This window comes from Schistocerca piceifrons, chromosome 5 (genome assembly GCF_021461385.2).
Source record: "Schistocerca piceifrons isolate TAMUIC-IGC-003096 chromosome 5, iqSchPice1.1, whole genome shotgun sequence".
NCBI classification, from domain to species: Eukaryota; Metazoa; Arthropoda; class Insecta; order Orthoptera; family Acrididae; genus Schistocerca; species Schistocerca piceifrons.
Window position 1 is genome coordinate 322345574 of NC_060142.1, and position 13541 is coordinate 322359114.

The window sequence follows — 13541 nt, forward strand, 5'->3', positions numbered from 1 at the left end:
GCACAGAACATATACACTCCTGGAAATGGAAAATAGAACACATTGACACCGGTGTGTCAGACCCACCATACTTGCTCCGGACACTGCGAGAGGGCTGTACAAGCAATGATCACACGCACGGCACAGCGGACACACCAGGAACCGCGGTGTTGGCCGTCGAATGGCGCTAGCTGCGCAGCATTTGTGCACCTCCGCCGTCAGTGTCAGCCAGTTTGCCGTGGCATACGGAGCTCCATCGCAGTCTTTAACACTGGTAGCATGCCGCGACAGCGTGGACGTGAACCGTATGTGCAGTTGACGGACTTTGAGCGAGGGCGTATAGTGGGCATGCGGGAGGCCGGGTGGACGTACCGCCGAATTGCTCAACACGTGGGGCGTGAGGTCTCCACAGTACATCGATGTTGTCGCCAGTGGTCGGCGGAAGGTGCACGTGCCCGTCGACCTGGGACCGGACCGCAGCGACGCACGGATGCACGCCAAGACCGTAGGATCCTACGCAGTGCCGTAGGGGACCGCACCGCCACTTCCCAGCAAATTAGGGACACTGTTGCTCCTGGGGTATCGGCGATGACCATTCGCAACCGTCTCCATGAAGCTGGGCTACGGTCCCGCACACCGTTAGGCCGTCTTCCGCTCACGCCCCAACATCGTGCAGCCCGCCTCCAGTGGTGTCGCGACAGGCGTGAATGGAGGGACGAATGGAGACGTGTCGTCTTCAGCGATGAGAGTCGCTTCTGCCTTGGTGCCAATGATGGTCGTATGCGTGTTTGGCGCCGTGCAGGTGAGCGCCACAATCAGGACTGCATACGACCGAGGCACACAGGGCCAACACCCGGCATCATGGTGTGGGGAGCGATCTCCTACGCTGGCCGTTGAGGGGACACTGAATAGTGCACGGTACATCCAAACCATCATCGAACCCATCGTTCTACCATTCCTAGACCGGCAAGGGAACTTGCTGTTCCAACAGGACAATGCACATCCGCATGTATCCCGTGCCACCCAACGTGCTCTAGAAGGTGTAAGTCAACTACTCTGGCCAGCAAGATCTCCGGATCTGTCCCCCATTGAGCATGTTTGGGACTGGATGAAGCATCGTCTCACGCGGTCTGCACGTCCAGCAAGAACGCTGGTCCAACTGAGGCGCCAGGTGGAAATGGCATGGCAAGCCGTTCCACAGGACTACATCCAGCATCTCTACGATCGTCTCCATGGGAGAATAGCAGCCTGCATTGCTGCGAAAGGTGGATATACACTGTACTAGTGCCGACATTGTGCATGCTCTGTTGCCTGTGTCTATGTGCCTGTGGTTCTGTCAGTGTGATCATGTGATGTATCTGACCCCAGGAATGTGTCAATAAAGTTTCCCCTTCCTGGGACAATGAATTCACGGTGTTCTTATTTCAATTTCCAGGAGTGTAATTAAATATAAACCTGCATGGTTTGTGAAATATTCCTTCGTTATTTCTGTCGTGTGATAAAATACAAGCCGAATTTCAAAGGCAGTTCAAAACAACAGTGACAGACACTGTGTTTCATTACATTTGGTAAACCTGAAAGAAGCTTTTGTGGCATCATGCACATACTGACAATAAAAATTTCAATTGTTCATTGTACCATGCAGCAAGGCACTTGCAACAGGCTGGCCAAGCAGGACCCTGAGCTGCTCCACAAAGTGCCAACAACAACATTGGGCCTGCAAATCCACTCCAAGCACCAATAGCTGTCGCTACAGTGCCTGCTACAGCCAGAGATGCTGCCGCTGTAAGACGTGGTCCCATACGATCAGCAGTGGCACCACCGAGTGCCTGTGCCAAGGCATAAGGTAGTAGTAATGCAGTGTCTAGCAAGCCCAGACGAGATCTAGATAGCCCCAGTTCCTTGGCCATTCCAACCTGCAAATGGGTAGACAGCATCAATATTATCTCAGTTGCATTAATAAACCACATAATTTCACTCAACTCTGTCAGTGCATAATAAAAGACGACAATGACATTAAAAAGGAAACACTTCCTGAAGTTCTTCAAGTATTTGTTTGATCATAAACTGACTTTCAGCTACTTATGCACATATGTGTTTTTGAGTTAAATTTGTAAAACAATTTACTGTTTAACTGCATATGATGATAATTACAAGCGTCTCTGGCCATTCTCAAGTGATGACTGAATGGTACAACCACAGGTAAAGTGACTTGCAACTTACACAGATATTACAGATACAGATGATTGATTAAATGGTGAGATACAGTGTGTTAATTTTTTAATTATGAAGAAATCACTAAGTTAATAAAAAGGAGCAATAAAGTTGAGTTTACTATTATAATCTGACATTTGCACAACTTAATTTTACAGAATTTAGGAAGCAGGTAATATTTGCACTTTTAAGACATGGCTGGCATTGTGTGTCGCATTTACTGATTTCAAACATTTCTATTTTTCTATTTCTGACAGTATGTAAAATATCAAAATGCACTTAATGTGGGTAGTTTTCTGTTAAAAGAAGTTCCAAAAAGATTGATTTCTGTGTTTCCTAGGCTTCAAGTTCTCTCATGTTTTGATAACCTAATTGACATAGGCCTCTCTGACTGATGCACACACTTTTATACACTATTTGCTACAGGTTTCACTGTGTCTTTACTGCTGAATTCACTGTACAACAGATCTGTAGCTGCAAGACTAACTTTTTTGCAACACTCTTTGAAATTCTGCTAAAATATGGGTTAATGCACCTGTTTTTGCTGACTGGCTATTTTGGTCAGAATTACATACGTGATAATTTTACACAGAAGTTTCACTACTATTGATAAGCACTTTACAACAACAACAACAACAACAACAACCTCATTTATTAATAATAATTATTTAATAATAAATAAAAAAGATACAATTAAACCATTGGCATAGAGAGCTACATATAAAATCAATGGCCAAGCACAGAGAAAAAGTAACCACTGGCCAGTCAGGCAGAGCTGTGCAAATTAGGTTATCTGAATACAAAAGAACCTGGAGATTAGAACAGACATAAATCAATCTTTTTGGAATATCTTTCAACAAAAAATTACCCACATGTTTTAATTTGTGACTTTTACACAGTGATATGAAAAGCAGAAAGATTACACTACCGGAAATCAATAAATATATTACACAGAATGCTATCTTAGTTTTTAAACAACCAAGTACAATTCCATTTTTCACTCAGTTAAAAATGCTTCAGTCAATGAAAGTATCAGTTAACAATAGTTAATTCAACTTGACTTTTAATTTATTGTTAAAAATATGATTTAAGCATGATATAAAAAATAATATGCAATCTGGTGTCTTCCTGGCGTATTTCTAACTTTGAGAATTCTTGGATATTTGTCCGGATCATGTCATAAGTTCTGCTCGATATTTCAGCAAAAAAGCTCATAGTGATCTTCAGGTGGTTCCTTGTGGCTACTGCTCCGCTCTTGTTGATGTTCTATACATGTTGACAGTTACCCCCTCCATCCCTCTGTAGGTAGCAGCAGTGGTGGTGGTGGTGGTGGTGGTGGTGGTGGTGGTGGTGAAGGTAGTGGTGCCAGGTTGCAAACTGTGACATTCAGTATCCACACTTTCATTGTCAGGTGTGGACAGCTGCAGATGTTACTCCTGTGCTCAAAATATAAACAAAAAATATATGAACTTCTTGATGAAGCAGTGCACAGGAAGACAGACTAAGATCTGTCAAGTTGCCTCTGGAGGAAAAACACTGAAAGTCTTTGCAGTACCTTCAATGTGAACACTGTTAATAAACTCTGACCATGAGCTGCTGCACCATCACAGCTGTATGAGCTGCCAAAAGTTCACAAAGGGGGCATTCCACAGTATCCCGCAGTTGGAAATGTAGGAGCACCAACATATGGCTTGGCCATACACCTAACTGTTCTCCTGAGTCCATCTGTGGGGAAATGCAAACATCGCATCTGCAATTCCATTCATTTTGTATATCAACAAAAACTTCACCTCACTGATAGTGACCTGTTGGTGAGTCGTCATGACCCTCTTCACCAGGGTACCACTAAAGGAATTCATGGAATTGATAAACAGGAAATTTGAGACCAACCTGATGAGGATCTTCGAGTTTGTGCTTACCTCAATTTACTTCCTGTTCAATGGAAATTACAGCTACAGTTGGGTGGGACAGGATGGCACCTTCCCCCTTCTTGATGTCTTGGCGAAATGGAAACCATATAGCAAGCTGGGATACACTGTGTATAGAAAACTTACACACTGACCAGTATCTACATGTTCCCAGTAATCACCACAACTCCCAGAACAAAGGAATTTTATGCACACTTGTTCTTAGGGCGCAATCCCAGCAGCAAGCAGAAAGGGCTTGTGTTTTGGCAGGTTGTACTTGGAGAACAGCAGGAAGAAACAGAGGAGCAAAAATCACTAGCACACATCCTCTTTGTTACCAATATCTGCAGAAAAGTTGGCAGAATCTTGGAACATCACAATGTTACATGCGTATTTCACCCATCCCCTAAGACGTTGATGCTACTAGACTTGGTAAAGAACAACCTAGGCCTTTGCAAACGAGCAGTCTACCAAATCCCATTAGTGTGGCAAAGCATACCTTGCAGTAAGCCTAGAAAAAGAAAACCATTCCCACATAGCGGCACCAACCCTTGACAGCAGTGCAGAGACAGGAGATTACAGTTCACAGCCTGGCACCGCTACTTGTATCTTGGCCCCACCCACTGCGGCAGCTGCACAGATAGCAACATAAGCAGCAGGAGGAGGCGGCATAGCAGCCAATGTATGTAGGATGATAAGTGTGGAGCAACAGTCATCAGGAACCACCAAAAGATGGTAATGAATCTGTCTGCCAAAATATTGTGGAGAAATAAAAATGTGACCGGTCAGGCATCTCATAATTCTACAAGTAGAGAAGTAATACTTTTCTTTGTAAATATCCTGTATCATCATTTTACAAGTTTTCTGTATCGGTAAAGTCTCAACTCATTTTATCTGTGATTGCATCATCTGATGTTGGCCTAAGAAGCTGAAAGCCAGTTTTTAAACAAACAAATAATATTTGCAGAACACCTGAACAGGGTTTATTTATTAGTGTGAATTACCCAACTGTTTTTCACAGCAAACATCAGTTGAAATAAGCCAGTAAAATTAAATGACTAATTATTCTCACTTCTTTTGACAGTGAATCTGGGTTCGCATAACATCCTTTAATATTAGTATTTTTATTTCATTAATGATTTTACTTATTTCTGTTGCATAAAAATATTTTTTCCATTCTCCATTAACCAAGTGATTTATCTCTGGAGATGCTCGATAAGAAATAATAAGACACAGCTAAACAAGAACAAAAGTTTATTATGACCACAATACAGAGATTTAATAACAAAGGAAAACGCTTCTCAATAAAAAAATAAAATAACTTCTCTGACACTAACAGGCATATGCCTCAAATACACAATGAATAAATGTAGTGGGACATAAGGACTATGCCACTGATAATCCCTAATGACGGAGGTTGAGCATTGGGCGTAGTTGACCAACAGGTACATCACAGGATATCGCTGGAAAGTCTTAGGTCCCACTATGGTGGCTTCTGAAAGGGCACTGACTGATGGGCTGCTAAGAGCCAGCACATGAATTGGCCCAGATCTTTGGTGGAATGTACTGCTGACGTGTTGGCTCAAGCCGCCCCATCTAGCCAGGGCTGTGAGGAATTCATGCCGATCCAGTTCGCAAGCATTACACAGCGAAGTAAATAGGTTCCTGTCACAGAGGACATCAGGTGGAGCTTGTCCTGCCGTCTGTCATGCTTGTTGTGATTTATACAGTCTGGGGATGTAATGCTTTGTTCATATACAAACCCTTCGTGCTTCTGTGTGAGGGCTTGCTAACTGTTTAGGCAAACATTGGGTACAAGGCACCAAGCATTTTTGTTTCTTTAACTGGAATGAGGTTACAATTTTTCTAGACTATTTTCATACATGAAGCTCTTACTCTAATTCACAAAATATCAGCAATACATCAAACTAGACCTAGGACTTTTGGGTGCAATAGAGTGATGAAGAAAGTATGAAGTTTTAGTTGAAAAAGTTACCAGTTCCAGACGCAAAAATTTATAATGGAAAGCCTATATAACTCATTAAATCATAAACCTCAAAAAAGAATTTACTCTAGAACCGAAAAGCCTACGGAAAAAGCCACTGACTGAGGTTGCATCTACAATTCCTCGGCAAATATTTGTAAATAGAAAGGAACATTCTTCTTCAACAGAAACAGGAGCATATTTTATATCTAAATGGTAATGCACTTTTTTTGAATTCTGGCATGGGATCTACATCTCTGTATACAACCTAAAGGTTATTATAGGTAGACACAGCAGCTTTTAATCGAGTACCACATCTAGTGATAAAGGGAAATCTGATAAAGGAAGTCTTTTTATACATTTACTTTTGTATTATGGAAAATCATTTATCAGAACACAGACCTGAGATTTGGGAAGACAAGTAATATGTAAGGAAATTTATCTGTAAGCGTACCTTACCATATTTCATTCCATCAAGCCACTATACAAACCATGCATTGTTAAAATTTCACATTGTGGTGGAACTGTTTATTTTTTCCAGGAGAAGTTCACAAAGAATCTGTTTCCCTTTTTCTTTACTAAAATGTATCACTAAAATACTCAACATGTTTGTTCTGTACATCAGTGTTTCATATAGAATTAAATATACTGAATCATCAGAAACTACTTGCCCTACTTGAGATATTTTTTCTTCATGTAGAAGCTGGAGGTATTACTTTCTTATGGTAATCTCTTTGGTAATGGACTTTTCAGTACGCTTCCAAATACGATTTCATAATGGGACTGTTGGGGCTAGAAAGTACCACGTAGCAGAAATGCCACCACTGTGTCAAACATTTTTCGTACTTTTTGGAGTTGAAGATACCAGTGGCTCATCAATAAGTAGTGCGTTACCACATTGTAGTTCCTTCACCACATTATTTCCACTTTTAGTTCCTTATTCTTGCCATGTTTTGTGTTTCCAGAAGCTGCAGAATGCAATTTCATATATGGTTTTCAGAAATTGTGACAGACACATTACAAATAATACCTTACACCCTGAGAATAATCACTACTACTGAACAATGTCACACATTCTTTTATCGCCCACTTTGGATTCTGGCAGCTTTAATGAAGACAAAAGAGCAAAATTAAACAAGCAGATCATCATCATAAGTTGCATTGGCAACACTCTTCACTGTATGCGACATACTGAAACCCAAAATGCTTCTGTATATGGTGTGGTCACCCTTTGAACAGCACGGTGACCCTTGTTAGCAATTACTTGAGTAGTTTCTCCTCCCATGAATTTTCACAGACAATTCAAGTAAAACAGGAACAACTTTTGTTGTTACATTAGCCTTTTTGTGATTGATTTACTCAGTTGTTAAAAGCACTTCATCAATTTTCTCTTACATATTTTATTTGGGATTTTTAAAAATTTTTTGTTTGTTATTCATGGCAAGATGATAGTATTTTGTATTACTAAACTACAATTCTTTCTTCACTATATACAAAGTGTCAAAACATTTCTGTTCAGAGTATTATGGTACTGCTTTTACTTCTGTTTGTAACTTTACTCGTATTTAGGCAAGCTAATCAGCTGCCTAGGATTAGTACAAGGTGAGGTGAATTTTTTTTTTTTTTTTAAAAAAAAAGCTGTGCGGCCCCAGGGCCAATGAACAATGTGGCTGGGCTGGCCGCCACGGCTGCTCCAGGTGAGTGCATGCACTAACAAAGGACCGGATGTGGGGAAAATCCCTAAGCTGGGAATGTGGACAGCTGTTACTCGCATGGCCTTTGTGCAGGAGATGCTCCGATAAATGGCAGTGTCTCAGACAATCTTAAAAATGGTTAGGTTACTGCTCTCTCAGATCTGATGATAACTCACATCAAATATTAATGTAAATCTGAATACATTTATGATCTCAGAAAAGTGAGGCACATCCAATGACAGAACAGTATTTCAATATCTTTAAAACTAAAGAAGTTTATATCTCACGGCGAATATAAATTTTCACAATGAACCTCTGAATTAACAACTTCTAATCGCTTCAAGCAATTTCAACGTAATGATATCTCAGATGGCAGCATTGTGCTACAGCTATCGTCCCTGAAAGCTGTGTGTCTGTATCTATTTTATTTATTGACTTTTAACATCTTTTATATGCTTTCATTATGCAAATGTTACTGAAAACATCCATTCTCCACATTTACAGAGCAAATGAATACAGCATCAGTGCCTTATATTTTGTCATACTCGTGTATTTATTAACTGAACCTTTAGTATTTAGAAAGTGACTTTACTTAAATATTGATTGCAAGTGCTAATAAAAAACGGTGCCAATTTAAAACTGGTCAATCGCATGTGTTAGTGGACATCACAACTGAAAAGAGAACTGAAAGATGCTTCTGTTAAGAAGATGTAAATAATTGTTTAAATACTATTTAGCGATAATCTGTAATAATTTACCATGAGTATGCTTGCACAAGAATACTGCCATATTTATTTATGGACAAATTTTTAAAATAGTTATTGTATTACTATGATTTAATTATTGTACATTACCTGGATATGACAATGTTTATAACATTTCTTTATTTAAATATTATTATAACACGTAAGTTTAGTCCATGATGTGGTCAACTTGAATCACACCATGTCTGCAGAGATTGAGAATGATATATTTTTGATGGGAATGACCTTCTGCCAAAGAGTTTGACAGTGGCAGAACAGTGCTAGAGTCACGTGAAGACTGGGACTTCTCGAGTGAAGAGCTCTAGGGAGCGAGCCTGGACACACTGTATTGAGTGCTTGAAGAAAGCAGACTGCCTATGGTAATGTGAGAGATTCACCGATCTAGGTGATGGATTCTGAGTGGGAATGGCTGCTACAATACTCTCTAACTTTTGAAGGGACTAACTCACGAGGGATCTGAATGTGCACCAGGAACTGAGAACAGATTGAGTATGGGTTACTATTCTTTCTATCGTTTATGTGAATCATCATGTTGAACTCTGAACTGTTCTGAGCTGATGAATATTTCGTATACTGTGATCATGAAATGGACTTAGTTTCGCCAGTCTTTGATGACTATTTAGTTTGAGTATTTTGCTACCATCCTTGTAACACACTCAACGTAACTTGACTGCATTTGATAAGGGTATTTTCTGTCTGTATTTTAACTGATTATTGTAGGACCATTCCCTATTTATTTGAGATGTCCTTTCTTGAATGAACATTATTCATCGTAATTCTCTGTCATCTACATCAATTATATACATTAGAATAGAACCTTTTATTACATTATTCATTGAACTTTTATTTTATATTTCTGTGTATTAAATTAATTCACAATTCTAGCTAATGTGTAGACTATCCCAGATTATCCCCCACCCCCTGTGAACCATGGACCTTGCCATTGGTGGGGAGGCTTGCGTGCCTCAGCGATACAGATAGCCGTACCTTAGGTGCAACCACAACGGAGGGGTATCCGTTGAGAAGCCAGACAAACGTGTGGTTCCTGAAGAGGGGCAGCAGCCTTTTCAGTAGTTGCAGGGGCAACAGTCACTATGATTGACTGATCTGGCCTTGTAACACTAACCAAAATGGCCTTGCTGTGCTGGTACTGCGAGCGGCTGAAAGCAAGGGGAAACTACAGCCGTAATTTTTCCCGAGGGCATGCAGCTTTACTGTATGGTTAAATGATGATGGCGTCCCCTTGGGTAAAATATTCATGAGGTAAAATAGTCCCTCATTCAGATCTCCGGGCGGGGACTACTCAAGAGGAAATCGTTGTCAGGAGAAAGAAAAGTGGCATTCTACGGATCGGAGCGTGGTATGTCAGATACCTTAATCGAACAGGTAGGTTAGAAAATTTAAAAAGGGAAATGGATAGGTTAAAGTTAGATATAGTGGGAATTAGTGAAGTTCGGTGGCAGGAGTGGTCGGGTGACTACAGGGTTATAAATACAAAATCAAATAGGGGTAATGCAGGAGCCAGTTTAATAATGAATAAAAAAAATAGGAGTGCGGGTAAGCTACTAGAAACAGCATAGTGAACACATTATTGTGGCCAAGACAGACATGAAGCCCACACCTACTACAGTAGTACAAGATTATATGCCAAATAGCTCTGCAGATGAAGAAATTGAAGAAATGTATGATGAGATAAAAGAAATTATTCAGATAGTGAAGGGAGACGAAAATTTAATAGTGATGGGTGACTGGAATTCGGTAGTAGGAAAAGGGAGAGAAGGAAACGTAGTAGGTGAATATGGATTGGGGCTAAGAAATGAAAGAGGAAGCTTCGTGATAGAATTTTGCACAGAGCACAACTTAATCATAGCTAACACTTGGTTCAAGAATCATGAAAGAAGGTTGTATACATGGAAGAACCCTGGAGATACTAGACAGTTAGATTAAAACTGAAGAAACTGCAAAAAGGTGGGAATTTAAGGAGATGAGACCTGGATAAACTGATTAAACCAGAGGTTAGACAGAGTTTCGGGGAGAGCATAACGGAACAATTGACAGGAATGGGGAAAAGAAATACAGTAGAAGAAGAATGGGTAGCTCTGAGGGATGAAGTAGTGAAGACAGCAGAGGATCCAGTAGGTAAAAAGACAAGGGCTAGTAGAACTCCTTGGGTAACAGAAGAGATATTGAATTTAACTGATGAAAGGAGAAAATGTTAAAATGCAGTAAATGAAGCAGGCAAACAGGAATGTAAATGTCTCAAAAATGAGATTGGCAGGGAGTGCAAAATGGCTAAGCAGGGATGGCTAGAGGACAAATGTAAGGATGTAGAGGCTTATCTCATTAGGGGTCAGACAGATACTGCCTACAGGAAAATTAAAGAGACCTTTGAAGAAAAGAGAACCACTTGTATGAATATCAAGAGCTCAGATGGAAACCCAGTTCTAAGGAAAGAAGGGAAAGCAGAAAGGTAGAAGTAGTATATAGAGGGTCTATACAAGGGGATGTACTTGAGGACAATATTATGGAAATGGAAGAGGATGTACATGAAGATGAAATGGGAGATAAGATACTGCGTGAAGAGTTTGATAGAGCACTGAAAGACGTGAGTCGAAACAAGGCCCCGGGAGTAGACAACATTCCGTTAGAACTACTGACAGCCTTGGGAGAGCCAGTCCTGACAAAACTCTACCATCTGGTGAGCAAAACGTATGAGACAAGCGAAATACCCTCAGACTTCAAGAAGAATATAATAATTCCAATCCCAAAGAAAGCAGGTGTTGACAGATGTGAAAATTACCAAACAAACAGTTTAATAATCCACAGCTGCAAAATACTAATGCGAATTCTTTACAGACGAATGGAAAAACTAGTAGAAGCCAACCTCAGGGAAGATCAGTTTGGATTCCGTAGAAATATTGGAACACGTGAGGCAATACTGACCCTACGACTTATCTTAGAAGCTAGATTAAGGAAAGGCAAACCTATGTTTCTAGCATTTGTAGACTTAGAGAAAGCGTTTGACAATGTTGACTGGAATACTCTCTCCAATTCTGAAGGTGGCAGGTGTAAAATACAGGGAGCGAAAGGCTATTTACAATTTGTACAGAAACCAGATGGCAGTTATAAGAGTCGAGTGGCATGAAAGGGAAGCAGTGGTTGGGAAGGGAGTGAGACAGAATTGTAGCCCTTCCCCAAAGTTATTCAATATTTATATTGAGCAAGCAGTAAAGGAAACAAAAGAAAAATTCGGAGTAGGTATTAAAATCCATGGAGAAGAAATAATAACTTTGAGGTTCGCCGGTGACGTTGTAATTCTGCCAGCGACAGCAGAGGACCTGGAAGAGCAGTTGAACAGAATGGACAGTGTCTTGAACGGAGGATATATGATGAACATCAACAAAAGCAAAACGAGGATAATGGAATGTAGTTGAATTAAGTCGGGCAATGCTGAGAGAATTATATTAGGAAATGATTAATGGAAAATCTCATATAAGATGTGAAACAAATACTGACAAAGAGATAGAGGGGCTGGCCAGTACTTACCTCAGCTCAGTACAGCCGATAGATACACATAACAAATTACTCCGCCAGGGATATGACTTTCTCAAGTCAACCCCTGAAATGAGATCATCCCTTGACAAAATTCTCCCCACACCACCCAGAGTTGCCTTTCGTCGCCCCCCTAACCTCCGTAACATCCTTGTTAAACCCTACAATATTCCCAGACTACCTTCTCTACCCAGCGGTTCCTACCCCTGTAACCGACCCCGCTGCAAAACCTGCCCCATGCATCCGCCCACAACCACCTACTCCAGCCCCGCGACTGGTAAAACATACACAATTCAAGGCAGGGCTACGTGTGAAACTACACATGTCATTTATGAACTGACGTGCCTGCACTGCACAGCCTTTTACATCGGCATGACAACAACCAAACTGGCTGAGCGAATGAACGGACACAGACGAACTGTCCGCCTAGGAGATGCCCAATACCCAGTAGCGGAGCATGCCCTCCAGCATAATTCTAGGGACCTAGGAACCTGCTACACCGTATGTGCCATTTGGCTTCTCCCACCCAACACCAGTCCCTCTGAACTGCGGAGATGGGAACTTGCACTCCAACACATCCTTTCATCCCGCCATCCCCCTGGACTGAACCTACGTTAAACAACCTCACTCCCATTCACTCTTCAGTCTTCTCCTCTTTCCCTTTCCTCTTTAGCCATTCACGCATCTTTTCATCCACATAGTTGTGTTTATCTTTATACTTTACTTCTGTATGCATCCTCTTTGGTTTGAAGCTGGCACAGTACTTACAGTAGAATATCTTTGGCTTCCCTCTGACAACCATGCCTCCATCCTTGCTACCCTCCCTGTTTACCTTTCCCTGTTGCTTCATAACCTGGGTTGTGAGTAACTGAATCCACTTTCCCTTCTTCCCTTTTTTCCCCTCTCTCCTCCCTGATGAAGGAACAAAGTTCCGAAAGCTAGGAATGTAAATTTTCAGTTCTGTTTTATGTGTATCTATCGGCTGTACTGAGCTGAGGTAAGTACTGGCCAGCCCCTATATTAGGAAATGAGACACTTAAAGTAGTAAAGGAGTTTTGCTATTTGGGCAGAAAAATAACTGATGATGGTCGAAGTAGACAGGATATAAAATGTAGACTGGCAATGGCAAGGAAAGCGTTTCGGAAGAAAAGAAATTTGTTAACATCGAATATAGATTTAAGTGTCAGGACGTCATTTCTGAAAGTATTTGTATGGAGTGTAGCCATGTATGGAAGTGAAACATGGATGATAAATAGTTTGGACAAGAAGAGAATAGAAGCTTTCAAAATGTGGTGCTGCAGAAGAATGCTGAAGATTAGATGGGTAGATCACGTAACTAATGAGGAGGTTTTGAATAGGATTGGGGAGAAGAGAAGTTTGTGGCACAACTTGACTAGAAGAAGGGATCGGTTGGTAGGACATGTTCTGATGCATCAAGGGATCACCA

The 13541-nt window shown here is 41.0% G+C and overlaps 1 protein-coding gene across 1 annotated transcript in view; it reads right to left on the reverse strand.

The window, feature by feature from the left end:
* The window catches only part of LOC124797942 (putative glycerol-3-phosphate transporter 5), a 60463-nt gene that overhangs the window by 34106 nt on the left and 12816 nt on the right, over nt 1-13541 (reverse strand). The window contains exon 2 of the mRNA XM_047261078.1: nt 1618-1895. Coding sequence (XP_047117034.1) covers nt 1618-1895 — 278 coding nt within the window. The remainder of the gene's footprint in view (nt 1-1617; nt 1896-13541) is intronic.